We start from the raw sequence: 22,722 nt of genomic DNA, 5'->3' as shown, positions 1-22,722 counted from the left end.
AGCAGATGTTTTTTGGTTTCCCAAATCCAGGCTTGATCAGGTGGAGATATTCTTATATTTGGAAAACTTGGACGAGCCTGCGACTGTTGTCTTCCAGAAAGAATGAAACCCGAATCAAATCTATGCGATATGCAATCAGTTCAGAAGAACACACTCTAAAAGCCCCGTTTCTGCCCGATTTCAACTAAATTGTGCATCAAAACAGGCTGAAAGAATTAAAACGAGTGTTTGTAGCTACAAATGTGGCTACACATCTACAATGTGAGCACAAAGCCTCACTTTGTACATGCCTGCTATGAAAGTTCTCCTCTATGCAGACGACTTTCCTGTTCTCAGGCACAACTTAGATCTGTTGTAGAAATCTTATAGACACACACACACTTAAAACTACAGTGTGCACGACTCCAGATCCTGATCCCTCGTCCTAATATGTGGCTCACAAAAACCAACATAGCAATAAAGCAAATGCTAAAGCTTCAAAATGCAAAGTCCATAAACCAAAGGCTGACATGGGTTTATCACAAGGATGATAAATATACAACATATGGTCTTAGGACTAAAAGTATAAACAGATTTTAATCCGTTTTAGAGATTTGATGTTCATTTACCTGCAGATGCAAACCTGATCAGAACATTTTGCAAACCAGCATTTAACCTCTGAGGACCTGGCGTCCATATATGTGGACATCACATTTTGGATTGTCTAGAGCAGGGGTGTCAAACTCAAACACACAGTGGGCCAAAATTCAAAACTGGAACAAAGTCGCGGGCTAACGTTAATATTTATTGAAATATATTTATTCCTCCAGATATAAGAACGAATCTTTTCTTATGGACTCAAACACGTTTTGCTGAAAAACTGAATATGGAACAAGCAAAGCTTAATACTAAACAATATATATATTAGCAGTGTAATACCAGCAGGCCAGCTCTGATAGTCATTTGGTATGGCTTCGCGGGCCAAATGTAATTAGGCTGCGGGCCAAATTTGGCCCGTGGGCCAGAGTTTGACACCTATGGTCTAGACCAAAATACAAAATTTTGCTCTACATGGGCCTGATGTCCACTTACGAGGACGATATACTGCCAAGGTCATATCATCATATGTGGACCTCAATTTTCTCAGAAACAAAAATCAGATTAAAAAAATAAAAAATAAAATCATGCAATTCTTTGTTTTTACATTCATCAGGTCCCAGTCAGTCCAAATAGCAAAGAGAAATTAAAAATGCCATGAGAGTTCGGGTCTTAGGAGGTTAATGCAGGAAGTAGGTGAACTACATTGGGGGCGTCTTTCTTTGTGAGAGGATCGTATTAATGACAGGAAACCTCAGTGACATCATAGAGATGCATAAAGACGCTCAGTCTCCCGATTCTCTTCCTTCTCCATCAAATTCTAATTCAGTCTAATTGTGTTTCTCCTCTTCCTCATTTTGTTGGAGCTGCAGACACAATCAGTGTGAACCTGAATGAATTTGTGCAAACAAGAAGAATCTACAGCTTTTCGGTCAGAGGTGGTCTTGTTATCTAAGCCGGCAGCACGAGTAGATTTATGTGTTGATGCTGCCTGCTTCAGCTTTACGACTGGCTGCTGAGTGATATTTACACCCTGGCTGGGTGACAACTTTAACCATGTGCTGAACTTTGGCCCAGCTTTGCTCTGACCCAGGTTTTAATTTGTGCGAGTGCCTGAACACAAACACAGAGCTCAAACATCAATTCTGTCACAGAGAGACAACAAAAGAGATTCAGTGCACAACAGAAATACAGATGAGTCCAAGGTGAAAGATGGTTGCTGGAATCCCTGTGAGGTTAAAACACCTGAAGCCAAGTTTAGATTTCTGTTTCTGTTTAAGTTATTTCTTTTTCCCCACCTCAAACTTCTTCATTTCCTCCTTGGCGGTCTGGTAGGTAACGTGGACGGAGTTTGGGGAAGAGACGGCCTCCTCGACCAATCTCAGCCAAGCATCCAAGTGGTCGTACTCCTTCATAAACTCGTGCCAGAGCAGCCATCTCCTCTCCAACCTGGCAGAAATACGCACAAAGTGAGAAGTTTTCAAGCTGAACAAGAAACCTGAGAAAAGTGTAACTGTGCTGTTATTAGTCTGCAGTGCAAATTCATCGTTCAAAATTGACCTCAGCTGAAAAAATGCTGCAGAGTAGCTGCACAGCAACTCTTAAAGATCTATCATCTGTTTTACTGATTACTCAGGTCTGATTATCAGCTGAAGGACACTCACTGTCCACAGTCCTGCAGGTCTCCATCTTGGCTCCAGCTGCTGTCGACTCGCTGCATTTCCTCCTTTAGCTCCACTGGAGACGACTGGACAGGAAGCCGGCACTGGTACAGATCCAGGAGGTGCTCCGTGTCACTCACTTCATCTCCGGGTACAACATCACTTCCTGCAGGGTTTGGGGTGATGCTGCTGTGGCGTTCCGAGGTGGGCAGGTCTATGCCAGGCATTTCAACATCATGTGACCTTTACCTGATGGAGAAGACGCCACTGATTAGAATTCACATTAATTCAGAGACCTATGCCTAACGCAACACGCCAACAATATTGGTTACACTAACCACTGCCAACCACCCCTCCGTGCTCTGCTGATCCAACTCTGGGTCAGTTTCTGTTTTTCTGAATTTTTGGTTGATATTCTGTCCATGTCCATTAATATTCAAACAAAATTAATTCATTTTATTCTGAGAAAACTTAAATTCAGCAGGGGATCAAATAATTTCCTCACTCTATAGCCAAATATGGAGTTACTGCATTCAACGACTAAACGAAAGTCCCAGTTTTGCCAAGTGTTTGTGGGCAATAAGAATCTTTTTATTCCCACAATCTTTAGTTGTTCCTGAAGTTGATGCGACTGCTTTAACAAGGTGACACGAACACATTTGAGACGGCGCTCCTGGAGAAGAGCAAACAACAAGAAATCAGGCTGCCAGTCAGTGGTTTAAATCCTCCGAGCCAGGAGGACGACCACACAGCCATGAGTCACCATTATCGCTTCCACTAGGACACACACACACACAGTCACTCGGGTTCTTTATTGAGATGGAGCCAGAACTGTTCTCCATGAGTGGAGACAGAGCGGGTCTGATTTATGAAAAGCAGGACAAATTTACACTGCACCTTTCATTCAGTTGGTGCTCACAGTCTGTGTGTAATTATCTCCCGATTTACAGACGCAGCAGGTGATTACACACTCAGGACCTGTGACCGACATCCAGGCGCTCTGTGCACAATAAAACGCCATTTTCCCCTCCAAACGTCTCAAAATTAAGATGATCACAAACATTTTCAGACAGCATTCAGGGGATTTGGCAATGTGGAAGTGAAAGTAGACGATCATGTAATAAAAGGTGCGTAAATAGGAGATTTTATAATTTAGCCCAGTTACTTGTGCTGCTGACTAACCTGCCAGCTGTTCTTCCCCAGATGATGGTGAGAGACGTCTGTAAAAGCTGTTACAGCCCAATTTAAACACGTTTAAATACGCTGCTCTTCTCAAAGAAAAAACACTTTCATATCTTAGTGAGGACGTTAATTAACATAATGCTCACCATAACTGTAACCCTGACTCTAAAAACCACTTGTGTACACACACACACACACACACACACACACACACACACTCAAAACACTTCCTGTCATAAATCATACCCATCTATTGTGCGTTTAGTGGAGGAGCAGGAGTGTACTCTGAGATAAAATGAACACAGAGGAAACAGTGATGGCAGATCTGCCAGTCTCAGCTCAGTAAATTCAGACAAATGCAAACTGTAGAGTCTCATCAGAAAGTGTGCTGCAGGGATTTCACAGTTCAGTGAAGCTGAAGTTCAAGCTCAAGTTTAATGAAGAGAAAACTGCTCGTCCTCTGTGTTTGAAGACAGTCTGCTTGGTTTCCCTTTCCAACACTCGTAGTTTTCTGTGCACCTTTAGTTAACCTCTTAAGCCCCAAGCCTACCTGATCTCCTGCTTTCAGGGGGCAAAAAGCAGGAGATCAGGTAGGCTTGGGGCTTAAGAGGTTAATTAACTCTTATGATAAGGAAATAAATAGGAGAAAATATCATTTATGGTCACGTGTCGGTCAACATCTTTACTAGCTGATCGGTTTTTGTCCACCAGGGGGAAGAACAACATCATCATCATCATCATCATCATCAAGCTGACAGAGACCGTCTGTCCTCCTGCCAGTGAGCCATAAATCAGCGAGCCATCCCGAAAGATGTTTTCCTGAATTCCCAAGATGCACGGAGGCGGTGTAGTGTAGTAAGTGTAGTAATGCACAGCTGTTTTATACAAGCCACATCTGGAGAGACTCTACGTAGCAGCCCCCTTATATTCAAATGCTTTGGCGACCTGTCCACGGTGTACCCCGCCTCTCGCCCTATGATAGCTGGGACAAGTTCCAGTAAACAGTTTCCTGATGAGTTTATGGTCTCAGATGTTAGATTGCAAACTCTCAGCACTGGCTTGTTTTTAGAGGGGTTTTTTCCTTTTCAGCCCCTCAGGCTGCTGCTCAGTGATGCTATGATGGCCATCTTTTATATACAGTCTATAACTAACAGATTTCACCGTGTCGTCCGTTTGCTCCTCGTCCTTCCCTCTCCAGTCAGACAGCCACCTCAGGTGCTCGCACACACCTTTGTGTTTCCACCTGAGCACTTTAGTATCCCAGACTCATAGATCAGGCGCTGCCTGTCCTATCAGGCCGAGGCCGCCTCCTCCAGACTCCCACCTGGGGACTGAGTGTGTAACAGAGTTATGAGGCCAAGGCGTCAGACCTGGACCACTGAGGCTGCATAGATCCTGCTCACCTGTCTGCCTGCTACAGCAGAGCGTGTGCACCTCTCCAGTCTGCGTCCAGTTATATTTTAACCATTACACACCATTTATTTCTTACACAGCGAAAGCATGTGTGCGTGTCTGACCTGGACTTTACCTTCACACCAGTTTTATGGCTTCAGGCCTTTAAAAGCTTTAATCAGGTTTGATTGTCAGATGGTAAACGGAGAGCAGCTTTGTAATGTCACATCTACTGACCAATCATGTTTGAGCAGCAGGTTTTAGTTGCCTGCAGGTAATTCACTGCACAGGACTGATTAAAGAGGAACTCCCTGAACCGAACCACTGGTGGTGGGGAGGGAGCCGACATGGCATCTAGATCCATGTTTTGTGTAGGATAGAATAAAACAGCCGTTCATTGCCATTGTACGTGTACATCGACGCTGTGGTGCAGTCTGTGCCTGAAGTGGGCGATCGTGGCTCAAGAGTTGGGAGTTTGCCTTGTAATCGGAAGGTTGCCGGTTCGAGCCCCGGCTCGGACAGTCTCGGTCGTTGTGTCCTTGGGCAAGACGCTTCACCCGTTGCCTACTGGTGGTGGTCAGAGGGCCCGGTGGCGCCAGTGTCCGGCAGCCTCGCCTCTGTCAGTGCGCCCCAGGGTGGCTGTGGCTACAATGTAGCTGCCATCACCAATGGGTGGATGACTGGTTGTGTAAAGCGCTTTTGGTTCCACAGGGACTAATAAAGCGCTACACAAATGCTGGACATTTACCATTTGAAGTATGAAAGCGGCAGACAGGCAGGTTCATCTCAGTTCATTTAGTGACATTTATCACCTCAGTCTCCACAGAACAGACGCGAACATCTGCTAAACATCTGAACACACACACGGCTGTTTTCCCACTGAGCTCAAAGAGTGAATGAAGCTTCAGTATGTAGATTTACCAGACAGAGAGCAAGCAAGCATCTTTAACTGCTGATGAGTCGCCAGCTGCCTGCAGTACACACACACACACACACACACACACACACACACACACACACACACACGATTTAATGACTGCATCAACCTCACCCCCCACTCATTGAGTCTTATCAGAGACACGAGTGAACCCTCAGTCCCGAGCTGTCCTCTTAGTGCTGTCAGTGCAGTTTCAGACCCTGGAGGAAGTCAACATTAGTCTATTTTAGACCCAGCAGGTGTAAGACGTCGGCGTGACAGAGGAGGAAGCTGGGACAGGAGGCAGATGATCTGCTGTGATGCCCCTTAAAGGGAACAGCCAAGAACAAGATGAAGAAAACAGACTGAGCAGATCTAACTTTGACTCTTGCACGTCTTCATTCATAACAGCGTTTGGAATTGAACCAGTGAACAACATCCAACTCCACAGATAAAATAGACTCATTAACCTTTGTTGCATCTAAAGGAAAGTGCAATAAGAACAATAAAACATTTCCAGATATGCAGAATGCTTAAAATGAAGATTAAGGGGAAACAAAACTCTTTTCCGTTACTCTGCTGATCCCTGCTGCAATTCTCTCAGTAAAAACAAATGTAAGTTACGTCATGCAGCAGAAATTAAAAGTGAGTTTGAATAACAACACAATGTTACTAAGAGACTCTGGAAATTTGACAGGGTGGGGAAAAAAAAAAAGTGTTGAATTTCCTGTCAGACTGAACAAACGTGCCATCTTCAGTTTCCCTCGTTATGCAGCAGCCTGGTGTGTAACAGACTCACAGCACGAGGCTGAAACCATTTCCTGCAACCAACCGAGGACAAGCTCATTACATATTCATTATATTTATACATTATATTTATGCTTGAGAGAAGAGCTCGAGACAAAAGGATTACTTATTATTTGAAACATCAATATGAACACGAGACATGACAGGAAATAAGAACAGAACAGGTCCACTTTAACCCCAGTTTCCTGTCTGTGTGCTAAGCTCGGCTAACCGTTTGTGGCATTCGTTTCATGGACATCTAAACATATTTGCTTATTGCCGAGAACGATGAGTGCACTTCCCCCGAACTGCTGAACCAGTCCTTCAAATGTGGACAGAGCGCAGAGCCCAGGACAACAGCAGGCAGGTGTCTGGAAATTTTCCATGAGAGGGAAAAATTTGAATATGAGATACACCCACCCAGCTGAATTACAGGAAGAACTGCTCAAACATTAGAGTCACAACACACACACACACACACACACACACACACACACACACACACAATAAGTCTACTACCTGACATACTGATGACATCACTTATGATGTCAATCACCAGCAGGAACAGGGAGGCAAAAAATAAATCAATAAAAATCTTGTGATCGTATTGGACGAGAATACAAGCAGTGAAGTCTGATTGGCTGTAATGATTGATGCTTCGTCATCCAATATGATTCCCCGACAGCTGTGCGTGTCTGTGCGCACGTCTTCCATGACTTTGACGCCGGTAACACCTGTCTGCAGGGACAAACAGCTGGGCTGAGGCTCAGCAGGGCGTAAAACCAGCTGTCCTTATTCTCCTCTCTTTTTCAGCTGGATCCAGAAATCCACCTCTTCTGCCTTTATTTCATGTTATTGGCCCACTTTTCATCATTTTAACACCTGAACTTGCATTTTCAGACGTTACCAGCCTCTAGCAGAATCTAATTTCATCAGATAGGAAACAACATCAGGGCAATCTGTTGCAGAAAGAGAGCAATGTTCGCTCCCGGAGCCGAGAAATCTGTAACCAATCAGTTTGGGGAGATCTGGATTCATTTAAACTTTTATTAACCATGAAATCTGACTCTTGGGACATTTAGGAGCTCTGTGGGGGTTACTACACGATGTTTGCCCTTTCAGCTAAAATCTTTCCTTTTCCTCATCCCTTCCATGACGAGTGAGCTTTAATAGGGCTTGTTTAATGTCATGTGACTTTGACTGATGGACCCGTCCTCCCTCCATTCAAAGGAGAATAAAAGAAGTTGACAGTGTGAACCCACAAGCGTCTTGCTGTGTGTCGTTTTCTGGCACCATTCTCACTTTCACACACCCCGATTAGGTTAATGCAGTGGTTAAAAATGTCTTTGTTCACATCATTTTCTTTCTGAGGAAGTGAAACTGAATTAAAATCTTTCACAAACCAGACCTGGCAGAAACAGCAGCCATATTATTGGCCAGATATTTGCATTAAAAAGGTCCAACAGCACAAATGTGGTACAAAGGTCCAGTTCAGGGACTCCAGGTAGCTGAGGCGACACCTAGCTGACAGCTAGCAGCTACAGCCGCCTCTGTCTCCATCCGTCAAACAGGCCACGCCCCAATGATGCAAACTTGATGCCTTAATAGAATTTAACCAGAGTTACACAGTTATTACGAAGTATTAAACTATTCATAGAAAGCTCATCAGTAGCCGCCTGTAAACATGTTTATTCTCCCCTTGAAGGGCGCCAGGATGTAATCAGCTGACTGCATTTTTGGTGGAAACCAGGTCAAGGTCATTAGGTGACACCAAATGTGAAAACCAGTAAATGGATCATCTTCAGGTTTAACCTTTGTTGTTTTTAACTTTAACGTTGAACGTGAACGCCCACGGATGGAGCAGGAGATGTACCACGAGACGTAAGGAGAAGCAGAACCCACTTTATTTCCATGTTCCTGAAACACAGGATGATTGTGGTCGCACTGCTTCTGAATAATGCTTCATTTACATCATCTTATTAAAGTTGTGTTTTTTTTAAGGTTAACTACTCTGACAACCCGACCAGAGTCGAGGGAGAGGATGGCGTTATCAGATCTTCCTCTGAGCTACAATTTTAATTGAGCGAATTAAGAAAATCCAGGAACCTTTATCTCCCTTTCTGCCGTTTCCAGCAAGCTTCTCTCTGTCCCTGCTCTTTAAGGTCAGACAGCACGCAGTAGTGGATCTTATCCGCTAACTTTTCTAACCCTGTTGGCAGATCTTCTGTTGGATACCAGCAGATTTCTCTTAGATTACGTAAGATTTTATTCACCGTGCCATTCTGTTCTGTCTGCATGAAACCACAAGCAGGCAGACGGAGCAGCGTGAGGGAACGAGGGGAGGCAGCTCATCACTACTATTAAGACCCGTCCCTGCTGGGATGAGGAGGCTATCACCTCTGCTGTAAACCGCGCTGCAGCAGAGATAGGAAATGAATTCGAGTTATTAAGATTAAGGAAATGGCTCCGGTTGAGGCTGATATTGATATCGAACTGAGGGAGAGATTAAGATGAAGAGGAGGAGGAGAGGGGAAGAGGCGATTCTGCTTCCTCTGTGCCCTGAACCACACTTTATTATAGCAAGATAAAGGGGCGGGGCTTAACTTCTACATAGCTTTATTAGCAGGGCACTCTGAGGTGGTTTTATCCAATTAGATGTGCAGAATGTGCAGCTGTGAAGGTGACAGGAGGCGAGTTTACAGCTTCAGAGCAGGATGACACTCCCACAGTGCCCCACACTGTCCTGAGACTACAGAGCAGAGCACCAGCAATACGCAGGATGTGTCTGAGGTAGAAGGGGCTTGCATGCAGCCGGATTTACACTTTAACTGTGTGGCATTCCCTAAAAAAAAAAGTTAAACATGTTTCTAGAATATATAATAAGAATTGGCAGAATTAGCAGACAGGCCACAAACAGAGGGGTCGGCGGGGGCCTTCCTCCAAGAGGGCCATAGCTGCTAGCTGTCTGATGGGCTTCACTGAACTGGACCTCTGGACTGCGTTTGTGATGTTGGAGCCTTTTTAATGACATTATCTGACCAGTAATATGGCTGCTGTGAGGTTACTGTACTAAGATACCATCCAAGAAGGCGGAGCTACAGATTTGATGAAATTCTGGGATTTCGTGCAGATGTTGGTCAGCTGTGATTAGCACGTATCTGTGGGTATAGCTGAACACTCCAAAAATCATCTGATCACTGTGTCTCAGTCTTTTTAAACAATGTTGAGCTCACGCAGTGATGGATAATTCATAACGACCACCGCTCCAGACGTTTGTTTTTACGCGTTTGCCCCTGAACGCAGCGGCTTCGTTGGAAAATTGGATTTTATTCACGTCAAAAGCTCCAAATACAGAAACAAATTCATGCGGGGTTTTCAAATTTAACCCACTTGTATCCTGTGCAATTATATCATTAAAGAATAAAGTGCAGCTCAGCTTTTTAAAGTTAACTGCATTACCTAGATTTATCTATTAGACCAGTTTCACAGTAAGATACGCTGAACCGGAGCTTTTCCCCATCACCCTCCTTTCTGTGGATGCAGCATAATTTCCAATGAACAATGCAGGAAAAAGATCCATGTTTAAGAAAGGTTTCCATTAAAAATAAATAAAAAGCAGGAATCGGGCTCTCCATTTGTTTCCACGTGCATAGCTGGCAGTCAAGGTGACACTTTAATTTGGCTGTGACCTTAAAACTGGCATCGAGCATATTATGCGTGCAGAGCGAAGCAGCGCAAGTCAACGAGTGCAGTTTGGAAAATGCTGGAAACGCAGCCCTGAAATGCATCACTCACTGAAGCTTCGGCGGCGGGGAGAAGAGACGAATGGCTCCTATTAGAGCTCGGCCGCTTTAGAGGGAAAGCGATATTCAGCTGAGGAGATGATGAAGGTGAGAGGAAATCAGGACTATTAGAACCAAGACTGATTAAAATAACGTCTGTGTCCTGAGACAAAGTTAAACATCCCCCCTGCTCCTCAGCAGAGAACACAAGCACCTCAAACCTGAGCTTCTGTGGCCTCTCGGCGACCACATTGAGCATCGTTTGTTGTATCGACAGTTTTACATCATCTCAGCAGGAAATCGCCGATTCAGAAACATGTCTGAGAACAGCCGGGCTAGACCCGAAAGCAGCTTTGCATGAGTCACAGCTCAAAATAATCCTTCTTTATCTTATAAAGAAGAGCCTCAGTTGATCGTCTGACACAAGCTGGTTTAGCCCTTTCCCCGTAAGGCCTTTCAACATTATCCACTTTGGCAAAACACTGAAATGACTAAACACAGGCATTCATGAATATTTCAATCCTTTAAAGTCTGTGTTCACACCATTATTAACAAAGATCTATTAGGGCAGGGGTGGAGAACTCCAGGCCTCGAGGGCCGGTGTCCTGCAGGTGTTAGATCTCACCCTGGGTCAGCACACCCGCATCAGATCATTACCAGGCCTCTGGAGAACTTCAAGACATGTTGAGGAGGTCATTTAAATGAGCTGTGTTGGACACATCTAAGACCTGCAGGACAACGGCCCTCGAGGCCTGGAGTTCCCCTACACCTGTATTAGGGCCACTGAGGGTTGAAGAAAAATTCAATAATTTCTTTTAAAATTCCTGTTAAAGTTGGAAAAAGTGGTGAAACTGGATTTTTATTAAAGACTTAAGTTGAATTTAAAAAGGAAATAAATTTCCAATAAGCTCAGTATAGCAGGCGACAAACTACGAGCTCGGCTTTGTTAGACCGCGTTGAAAAGTGTTTGCGGTGTCGTGCTGCAGTTTGCTGAAAGAAGATTGAGTAATAACTCAATTTATAAACAGACGACATTTTCTGGTTTGGGCTTTTCAGTCACCTTACACGAGACGAGCGTCCACTCTGACCTCAGGAGCACTTTGGTCGATCTGCTCAAACATAAAAATTAGGAGACACCAAGTCTCAATCACATACTGATAAAAAAAAAAAAAAAAAAAAAAAAAAAAAGAGAATAATGACCCAGGAATCACTGTAAGCAGAAGGCCTCTGCTTAGTTTTTACAAGGCTGCCAATCAGAGGAAAGAAGAATTTAAAGGGGGAGGAGCTAAAAAGGGCTCCATTCAGATATTTTCTGGACTGAGGGGTTTCCTCGAGGCCCAGTAAGACAAAGATGAAGCCTTTTATTTGTCACATGCAAAGTTTACACCTGCAGTGAACCCCCAACCATACATGCATACACATCACGTGGAAAGGCAGGTCGGAGACAGGTTGGAAAAACAATGAAGTGTACAATGAATTATTATGAACTGAATCACGCAGAGCTACTCCAGACGACTCCAATAATAAACACATGGAGTTTGCAATGAGCAGATCTGCATATATAAATGTAATAAACTATAAACAGGAAGGAACTTGCTGCTGATTTTGTGTTTTTTGTGATGTTCCTAAATTTCATACACTAGAAAAAAAACAAAACACTAACTTGATATAGACACTCGTGTTTTTCACAGGCATGGGTAAAATTAGTCTCTTTTCCTATTGTCACCTTTTTCTCCGCCTAACTCACTTTTGCCTCCTCCTCCTCCTCCCCCTCTTCGTCCCCTGGAGTCACTGCATTGTCTGTTCTGGACAAAGGCAGGCAGGCTGGGAACAAGCAGCCTTTGTGTCGCCCTCGCAGAGAAGAGACAGATTACGTAGAAGTAGACGAGGATGCGAGATGATGGAAAGTGAGACTGTGAGAATAGGTGGAAGGTGTAGAGTTTACCGATCATCTCCAAAATAACTGACCGAGAAAATACAGTCAGAGCCACGTGGGACAAAACACTGATGTGTTGTGGGTTTCTGGACAGCTAACAACGGGCTCATCTTTGTGACTCTCAGCAAACAAAGTGCATTTGTTATTGGCTCTTTGGCAGCAGATTAATCTCATTTAAAGCCGTCTGAGTCAAAACAAACTTCAGTGTGTGGGTTTGTGGTTATGCAGCGCTGACGTGTTATCCAAATATTCAAATCAAGCTCCTCTGAAAAGCTTTCGCACCAGAGGAAGTGATGGGCAGAGCCCAAGAAGGAAGCTGTTGTTCCTCTAATGTCCACACGAGGCTCCAGCAGCGAGTCAAACAGTCCCGCGTTAAAATGTCCGACTTTACAGCAGAAATAAACACGTTTACAGCCTGATACGAACACAGCTGTGCAGGGGATCATTTATTTTATGACTCATCGAGTTGGACACTACTGAGGATAAAACGCCAACGCCAGATAAAAGCCTGAACTGGTCCTCTGGACTGTTTGTGATGCTGGAGCAGCTTTAATAAAACTACCTGACAAATAATACACCTGCTGTTCATCAAGAAGAATCAAAGGTGCAGTCCTCAGACCTGGGAGCTACATTTGGCTTTACTGAGTCTGACTCATCGTGTTTTGTTATTATTGTACAGAAACTTGTCCCGAGGCTCGGGCGCCGTCTTAGGAGCTCAGCTGCAGTTCAACAGGAGCCAGAGGATTACAGAGCGAGGCCTGCAGAATGGAAACGGCTTCAATGTCACGGTTTCTGTTCGACACCTTCACATGCACCCGGGTTCGTCCTGCTGTGGCAGCAACACTGTTTAAATGGATGGTAAAGTAATTCAGATGGAAGGTAATACGAGCCTCTGCTCCTGCTGAAGCAGGAAAACGCCGCTTCAGTGAAACGCGAGATGGTTTCGTCCTCCGTTTGCCAAATTTAAGAAGGAGAAAAAACAAAAGTGCACATCACAAAGCTAAGAGCAAGAGCTCTTCTCTGGAGATTTGCTTAATTTAAAGTTTTAAATTTCTCCCCGTTTTTTCCCTCTCATGTTCTCAACCCAGATTGTGGCCGAAGCTGTTAACAACAGATCAAAGTCTTCAGATAAACTTTCAAGAAACACATTTTGGGCTCACGCTGAGCACCGACAGCTTCCAGAGACCATTTCAAGCTTTACTTTGTGACTCCGCTGAATCTTGAATGTTTTAAGAAATGAACAGAGCTCCTCAGGAGGAAACTCAAAGCAAACAGATGTTTCCGTGAGCACGACTGTGGTGAACGTGCAGTGATGCAGAGACACGTGGGTTTGAAGAAAAATAAAAATCCAGTTTATAAGAGCTTTAAGTCTCAATCACTTTAGTTTTGACTGCCAGACAGAGCAAATGTACGACTTAAAACCTTCTTCAGAGCTTTTTTGTGTAATTTTCAAACTGTTCAGACAAAAGCAGATAATGGAGTTTAAAACAACCAAAATGTTTTATATTAAATGTGGAGCGACTCGTATGGATTTAAAGTCTTTAAGAGAAAGAAAATTCAGCCCCACAAATACAAAAAGGATGCACTCGCCTGCTGTGAAGGACGGAAACAATGATCCTTTTAAATGAAATTTGCCGAATACTGACGAGTTCGATTCCTCTTAGAAACTGCACAAAGCCAGAAGAACAGCAGGCAGCGTGGGCATCAGCAGCCACCCATGGCCCGTTCAAACAGGAATTGGACCACCCAGGCCTCCACTGGCGGCTCTGGTCCTGGAGGCCTCTTAGGTGACGGTGTTGTGGCGTGTCCTACCAGGAGAAGAGCCCACGACTGCGAGACTGTGTCTCGGGAATGTCTCGTTTAGACGCATTTGATCCAACCCGAGTGACTCATGTGGATAGAAGACTAGAAAGAACCATGAAGTAAAACTTGTGGTCTGTTCAGTCCAATCATCAGACCAATGACATCTCCATTATAGTCTTCTGCAAGGCTTAATTAAAAGGAAGCCCCTCCCCTCCACATCCACACACAAACTCTTCTTCCTGCAGATTTCGCTCTGCGGAGGCCACAGGAGGCTGAAAGGCACATTTCTTAGTGATCATTTTGGCCGGTTCTTAAAAATTAACGAGGCTCTGACATGTTGATTTTACAAACCAGCATCTAACACCTTTAATGGAGCACAGAGGCCAGCGGAGCCGCGATAAACACACGTTTATAAATCAAGATAATTACATTTGCCCCGGAGAGCGTCTCAGTCGAGGCCAGCGAGTCGTTAGCGTCCTGCTTTTATTTGGCACTCTGACGCCAGCTGCTGTACTGCAAAGACACCGAGGCGTCATTTCTCACACCGTGGCATTAAAACAGAACGACTCGAACCCCAGATTATTTTTCCTAAAATGCAAAAACAGCAGTCTCAGTTTTCTCAGAGCACATCGGACAGATGTGAGTTCATAACTCAGGCTCAGTGATTATGTCCCGTTTGGTTTCAGGACAGAAAAAAGGACTTTCTAAAGGTGTCGGAGGACTCTCTTTTTACTGCATAGATCTTTATCTCGTGACCCAAATACACCAATGCCGCTCTGGAGATTTGAATGTTAAACCAACTCATCTGGAAGTGGTGTCACGAGGCGGCGGATTGCGATGAATTAAAGGCAGAGGAAGGAGCGAGCGTTTGAGACGAGAGGATCACAGAGCGGAGTAGCGTCTTTCCACACGTGAACCTAAAAACGACCGTTGTTACTGCCATGTTATCTGCAGGCAGCAGGTCTCTACATGTCTCATTATAATACTTTTTATACACATCAGGAGACTTCTGGATCAGACTTTTACGACCCCGTGACCTTTCTTCAAACTTCACCTTCATAATGAAGACATCAGGTGTCTCTAAATGGCTTTTCTATGAGGTGTAAGACTGCATGTCAGTATTTCCCAGTAAAGGCGTAAAGAGAGATGAGCTAAAACATCTTGTTTCAGGCAGAGGATGGACTAAGTGGCTGCACGAAGGCCCAGGTAAGATGAATGAGGATCAATGTGAACTCTGAATCATGCAAAGCTACTCTAATGTCAAACATCTGGCTGTAAACTTGCATTACAGTCTCTTTAAGCAGCTCATTGAACTCTGGAGGCCGAGTGCATAAGCACAGGTGTCGACACCTTAAATCCAGCTTTCCAAGGTGTGTGTAACACTTTTATTTGGCTGTACTTCAACCCCAAAAGCTTTTTCCAAGCAGCACACATTTAAACTGATAGTTAAAGAAGGCAATAAAGTTTTTAAGCAGTTCTTAAATACAAACGTTTTACTGCAACTATTAGATTGTGCTCAGCTTTCTGGTTTCCAATATACCAACTATTAAATCAGCTTTGCAAACATCCTGATTAAACTATTTATTCAAAGAGGCTTCTGTGTTTGCACAGCAGGGAAACAGCAGTTACAATAAATAAAAGTCTGGACCTGGCTCGACTTTTGATGCAACCTCATCCGGTAACGTGGAGCACCGAGGCTCGCACACACATCCCTCCAGGCAGCACTTAGCTGCAGATGCACTGCTGTTATTCAGGCATTTGCCTCACTGAACTATCAGTGCAATTTTCAGCCACATCCTGACAGTAAACACTGCAAAGGAAGCTCGTGTGGGTCTGCAGGCTGCCCGAGTGTGTTTGTGTGAGAGGGCTGCAGGTAACAGCAGCCATAAAGCTGAAGGAAACAGGCTGTTTAATGGTGTAAAAACATTATGTGTTGTTATGGCCATCAGAGGGGACATTAGCCTGCAGATGTTAGCTAGCTGAGAGTCAGAGCGGCCCGCCGCCTCGGGGTGGGCGGAGCCTTGGGACACTGTGAAGATCATCTGAGTCATAATGAATCCCAGCAGCCTCGGCTGCTCTAATGAAACACATTAGAAAACGCTCATCAACTCGGAGCCTGCTCCGCTTACCCTTCCTGTGGTTTTCCTCTCCTTCAGGTTCAGTATTTTGGCTTTTCCTAAGCAGGTTGATCTCAGGGCTCAAAGAAATGCACCGACTGTTCCAGACAGCAAACATCGGTAATCAGCATCATCATCCACACACATTTCTTCCAAACAAAACACTCGACTCGAAGACTCAGAAGTGTTTGTTTGGAGCTGAAACCATGAGATGATTGTTTGGTGAATGATTTCATAAAGACAAATCTGCTGTTTGCTGCAGCTTCACAAAGAGGAAAAATGCTGCTTTTTGTCTTAAATATCAAAGTGACTCCCTCCTCTTAAATCCAGACCTCTGGATTAAAATGACAGAGCAGCTCTGCAGCAGTAAGAAGTCACTCGGGGCGTTTTCACGCCTGTAGGTCATTTACTCTGAGTTTGCAAACTTTTCTCGTGATTTGAGAAAAATTCAAGAAAACTCCATGCGAACCAAAATGTCACTGAAACCACGTGACAATGTTCAGTCTGCTTATTGGCCAGATGTGTCTGGGGCGGAGCAACAAAAGTAAATACAGGAAGAAGATGCTGTGTTCTGGAGAATTCACGTCAGCTTCACAGCTAGCTGCTAGCTCGTACAGACCGTTACACGTCTATAGTACTTCGTCCAACAAAGCCACTCTCCTCTGCAAGTCCACGTTTCAGCCGTACCTCTTTAACTTTGTCTCCAAACCACTCAACCTGAGCTTCATCTCTGCCCCCTCCAGCTCAGCCTCCAGCACCTCAGACACTACCCACCATATCGTCTTTGTTTCGTCTTCACCCACTCCACCCTGCCTGGAATCTCTTCACCTCTCACGTGCATTGTTAATCCAGGTATTTAAACTCGTCTTCCTTCACTATCACACTGCACGTCTCCATCTCACTCACACGTGTTCCATCTTGGGTCTTCTCACTTCCATTCTTCTCTCCAAAGCATTCCTTCACCTCTCCAGGCTCTTTCCCACCTGCTCCCCACTCTCACTACGGCTCGCCAGCTCCACAGACACTCCTGCCTGACCCCATCTGTCAGTCTGTCACCACTCTAAACAAGAAGGGGATCAGAGCAGATCCCTGATGTAGTCCCACCACGAATCCATCTGTCACTCCTCCTGCACACATCACCACTGTCCTCGTACCTGTCCCGCACCAGCCTTGCACATTTCTCTGCCACACCTGACTCATGCAGGAAGTCAGGTGTGGCCTTTAATAGAACAGCGGTGTAAATAAAAAAGGTCTTCTAAAATGACCTGCCAGGTCTTTGGCCCATGTTTAGTACAAAAAAGTACTTCAGTAGAACTGCGGTCAACACAGCCCAGACCCAGCAAACATCTCAGCACTGACCAGCTGCCGTCTGACTCCTCTCACAGGTTTTTATTCAGAATGATGTTGGAGGTGAGAGACAGCAGCTTCGTTTCAAATGTGCTTGCTGGGACGTTTTTGGAGATAAAGTCAAAAATGTCTCTTCAAATTCTGCTGACAGTCACATTTGCAAGCTTTCAAAATTATCTTAAATACAAGAAGTTTCCTTTAAAGATCAAATAACTTCACTTTTAAATTTCAAAGCAACAAACACTGGAGCTTCAGGGTCAGGCGGATCTCTCCAGTAACTCCATCAGGTCCAATCACCGTTGAACACCTCAGGCTAAAGTGAAACTGTAGACAGTCATGTGATCTGTCACACAATTAAAAGCTGCAGGTGACCTCACCTGTGCTCTGCGACACAGTCACCTTCCCCTCAGAGTTCATACTGGAGCCAACAGAGTACATTTAACAGCTAATTTAAGCCTGCACGGTCAGATCTAGCTCCTCATCTAATAAGGTGAGGGATTGGTTAGTTATCCACAGTGACATCAATGACATCGTTCATGGGACAGCCGTATAACGCAAGTCTGCAGCCATCAGGTTTAAACTACAGAAAGACGAGAAAAGCTGACAGTCTGAATGTTCCTCTGACAAACATCCAGACCAGCCAGAGCTCTTCAATAAGAATCAGCGGCACTAACATGTGACCAAAACATACAACCTGAGAATCTTAAACCTGACACAGCTGCACGCGCTCAGGCTCGAGGTTGCATAAGGACGCAGTATCGACCCGATGCCCGCTCTGGCAGCACATTAGCAGAGCAGGTGGCGCCTCACTTCTTCCAGGTATTTGTTTAATGTCGGACTTTAAACCGATCAAATTGACTCAAAGTAATTGCCAAACAGACACCCGGGCATCATCGGAGCCGTGAAGGGTTTAGCTCGTGGTGACGGAGTCTGAGCTCGCAGCTCAGCTGACGCTCGCCAGACTTTACCGAACAGGAAAACCTCAGGTCAAACATTTTTAACTCTGCAAGGTGAAAGAAAACCGTAGCGCACACCTGGAGAACAGCGAATCCTTGTTTTGTGAGCATCCACCAACAATCAGAAAGGGAGAAATTAGTCATGCTGTAGCAGTCACGGTGCTCGGCCTTTGACCCGGAGTTGGTGCTTCGTGCATTTCTTTAGTGTACCGAGTTTAGAGTTCTCTGTTCCTGGTTGTATTAGCGTTTAGTTTATACTTTAGAGTTTCTTGTTCCATCCTCTCGAGTCCCTGATCTCAAGTAAATGTCTTTGTGTTTCGCCGTTTAGTTATCATTTCTTACTTCCTGTTTTATTCTGGTGGTTATTTATCTCTAGAGCAGGGTGAGGAACTCCAGGCCTCGAGGGCCGGTGTCCTGCAGGTTTTAGATCTCACCCTGGGTCTACACACCCGAATCACATGATTAGTTCATTACCAGGCCTCTGGAGAACTTCAGGACATGTTGAGGAGGTCATTTAGTCATTTAAATCAGCTGTGATGGATCAAGGACACATCTAAACCTGCAGGACACCGGCCCTCGAGGCCTGGAGTTGCCCACCCTGCTGTAGTATCATCCAGCAGTGTGTCTGGTTGCTTTTCTGTGCAGTCGTTGGCCTTTGTCAGAGTGTCTGCACGTACAACTTGTGGTTCATTAGTTTGGACTTTGTTTTGTCCCTTGTAAATAAGCAGCTCACCTATTATTGAATCCTGCCTGCTGTCCATGTCTACGATTTGGGCCGTCAACATCCCAGCTGCCGTAAGGCGAGAGGCAGGGTACGCTCTGGACGGGTCACCAGTCTTTTACACGACTTGTTGATTAAACATTTAAACAATGAAATGTTCGAAAACTTAGAAAATAAAGATGCTGTAATCTGACAAAACCTGGAAGAAAAAAAATGAACCAGGCAAAGGAGGAAAACCTAGAAAAGCCAACTTTTAGATCTGAGATGGGTTGAAGTCATCAAGCTGACCCTAAACTCATGTCTAAGACCAGCTGGCACGCTCAGTGTTGAGGCATAATGTCAGGTCTTAAATCCGGACTGCAAGATTAAATCTTTAATCACAAAGCAAACCTCCTTTAACTGATTATTCATTTTGGGTAGATAAACTCTAGTGTTTGCTGCCCTGTGGTGTCAGACGGGCTTTTGTTTGTTCAGTTGGTGGAAAAATTCAGAGACCGACAAACGTGCATCTAATTGTTTCTTAGCTCAGGCGTGGCGGAGGATCAGCCTGCTGTCGGACGCCCACAGTAGGTATGAGTATTTTTCTGCTGTCGCTGGGTGGAGAAGCTGTTCAACCACAGCCACACATTCCTGCAGCGAACCAGTCAACACAGACCGGAGGAGCCGAGGGTGCGCCTGAACGTACACTTATGTTTGGAGTGGATCAAGACCTGTTGATAATACTTTACTGTGCAAAACATGGGAGAGAGAAGACAACTTATCGAAATTTATAGAAAGCTTAATGTTTGGATTTAAAGCTGGAGTCCAGGGTGCTTTGGTCAGCTAAAGATAACAAGTTCAAAGTGATATAAAACTATAAAATGTAGTAAATCTTCTGATTTGGGAGGTTTTTAAATCAGACTTTTTTAGATTAAGAAGATGATAACATTAAACTCATTAATCTGAATATTTTCAGTCATCACGTGTCAGGAGTAACAGTGGTAAGTTCTTTAAGATTGTTTTGCAGTATGTCACAGTGCTGCAGACGCTCGTTTATGGCCCTTTTTAGAGATAGCATGAAAGAGCTGGGGCGGGGGGTTCAAAGTGGCTTCCAAAGGCAGCAGCAACTGAATTCGATCATATTATTGCAATAAAGTAAGCAAATTCATGCTCTTTGTACTTTCAGTGCAACATTTAAATGACAATGTACTTGGTTAATGAATGGTTGGCAGAACAAGAGTAACCATCTATCACAGCGTTTCCATTTTATGTTCTTCCTCCTTTATGTTTGCTCAAACTCATAAAAGCGTGCAGCACAAAAAACTTCCAATAGCCAAACTTTCCTTTGATCTAAAGTCCAGGAAGCGTGAAACAGAGCCGAGCTAACGGCACCAAAACCTCCAGTTTGGATCCAGTTTTGGTTAAAACGGCGCAGAAACAGACTGTGAGCGGCTGTTCGACATGCTGCTGCGGCCCGACGCTCACAAACTTCTTACCATCCACTAAATATAACATACGTATAGTTCATATGTAATGTTTTTACAAGTTTTAAGGATTTGTAGAGTTTGTTTTCAAAATCCCGTATCAGTGTTGGTTTTGTCCTCAGGTGGTTGGTGTTAGTTTAAGTCAATATTAGGTTAAGTGACGCAAACATGACGGCGCTGCTGGATCATGAAGCGGACTCCGCAGACGCCGCCAATAACAAAGCATTTACTAGATTTAAATATATGTATGCACATTTAAATTAAGTGCGTGTGAAGCTGAAGTGACCCCAGCAGCATGCGTGATGTCACTGTAACCAAGGCAACAGGACCATTTGCACACCAAACACTCACGCACGCACCTCCGCAAACTCGTGTCGGGAGAGCACACCGGACACCGGACACACCCCCAGCAGCCCTGCATCCAACAACACGCGCGTGCACAAAACCAGTTCTTACGCAGGTATGAATTACACGTCACAGTCTCGCATTAAAACCGCATGTTTCCTGAAAACAACACGAGCGTTGATGGAGTTTCGCTAGAAGTGATTACTGAAGTCTGCTCTCACGCGACACACAGCCAGAAACCAACCAGCCAACAAACAGCAGAATAAAAAAAAGCAGCAGCTCAGGCTGTGAGGAGACGCTGTGCAGAGGCCGCAGGTGCGAGTAATGACCGACTCACCTGCGGGTGGATGATCTGCGACTCTGGGCTTCTGACCGGCTGAGCGATAAGTGAACAAACTCATCAGCAAACACTGAATTATGTTCTTCCAAAGCGGAGCAGAGACTGGAGCGCTGCAGGTAACCCGAACCTTACCTGCTGCAGGTAGTTTATAAGCCACGCCCCCTCCACAGACCTGTCTGCACGCACGCACACAAAAACACCTGCTGCAGGTCACCTGCATCACGCTGCAATAGCTCTTCCTATTTTGATTTCCTGCGTCCTATTTCTGTGCCAAACCTTCCTCTGATCTGTCCTCGTTCGCCTCCTTACTCAGAAAACCACGACCTTTCACGTCCTCGTGAAGCTTTTGTGCTCTTCGTTCTTTATTTCACTTGTGTTTAGTCTGTCTGAGGATTGCCTCGGTCCACAGGTGTCTGTCAAGGACGCATAGACGTGCTCCGAGTTCGGAATGGGACGTGGCAACGTCAGCCTGGCCTGCTTTCAATTTGTAATCAAACCATAAAGCAATAAAACTCAGAAACCATCTAGCTCACAACTGTAAACACGCAGCTTAATTTTTAATGAGCAGACACACTTTCCAAGGCCTCACATGTGATGATGCAGCATTTATAATCGCAGCGTTAATTATAAACCTTATTCAGGTATTGTTGTGCTCACCTGAGCTGCCAAAGCACCGACACTGAACCGCATTTAGTCTTTAAGCAAAACCTGAAACACATTCACACACAGCAACACGTTTATGATGAAAACAACACAACACTTGTGCTTACGGGCACCTGCTCCTCTCCAGCTCAGCCACAACACTTCACGTGTGTTTTAAAACACATCCATGTACACAATGTTTAGTTTTTGCACTGTTAGTGGATGAAAAAGTCGACCTTTGAACCCTGGAGAGCTCAGTTCGACTTCCTCACACAGCTGACTGCTACAGACTATTTTAATCTTGCTATTAATTATATAAAGTTAAAGTCAAGCCCTAAAAACTTTGTAAGTTTTAACCAGCAGAAAGCTCAGAAAACATTTGTGTTTTCGGTTCAAAGAGTTTTTTAAAGCCCTGTTTTCTCGGTTGCCGTGGTAACAGATCCCTACTGAAGACAAATCAGCTGTTATTAAAATCCATGAATATTTGTGACTGTGAGGAAAACTCGAGCACAAACACGTGCTGCTTTCTGAAGTGTTGGTTTTATGTTTTGTGGTGTTTGTGTCTCATGAAGCTGCTTCATGATCAGGATTGAAACGTTCCGGGATGGAGACGTGAGCGTCCACCTGAACCAGCAGTTTCACCAGATTTGAGGCTGTTTTCAGATAATTATTCATTTTTCAGTGTTTTGTGTAGTTTAATTATAGCTTTTGGTCTTTTTGTACATAACTGTTGAAATTAAAAACATTCAAAGGCCAC

At 44.6% G+C, this 22,722-nt stretch overlaps 1 protein-coding gene across 1 annotated transcript in view; it reads right to left on the bottom strand.

Moving 5' to 3' along the window:
- The window catches only part of LOC113036954 (uncharacterized), a 33,178-nt gene extending 11,620 nt beyond the window's left edge, over positions 1-21,558 (bottom strand). Inside the window, exons 1-3 of the mRNA XM_026193591.1 lie at positions 21,321-21,558; positions 2,241-2,486; positions 1,875-2,025 (exon numbers count right to left, since the gene is read on the bottom strand). Coding sequence (XP_026049376.1) covers positions 1,875-2,025; positions 2,241-2,464 — 375 coding nt within the window. The 5' untranslated portion in view covers positions 2,465-2,486; positions 21,321-21,558. The remainder of the gene's footprint in view (positions 1-1,874; positions 2,026-2,240; positions 2,487-21,320) is intronic.
- Positions 21,559-22,722: the final 1,164 nt, after the last annotated feature.

Source organism: Astatotilapia calliptera, chromosome 14 (genome assembly GCF_900246225.1).
Source record: "Astatotilapia calliptera chromosome 14, fAstCal1.2, whole genome shotgun sequence".
NCBI lineage: Eukaryota > Metazoa > Chordata > Actinopteri > Cichliformes > Cichlidae > Astatotilapia > Astatotilapia calliptera.
Note: the sequence above shows the minus strand (reverse complement) of the source record. Positions and strands in the feature narration are given on the sequence as shown.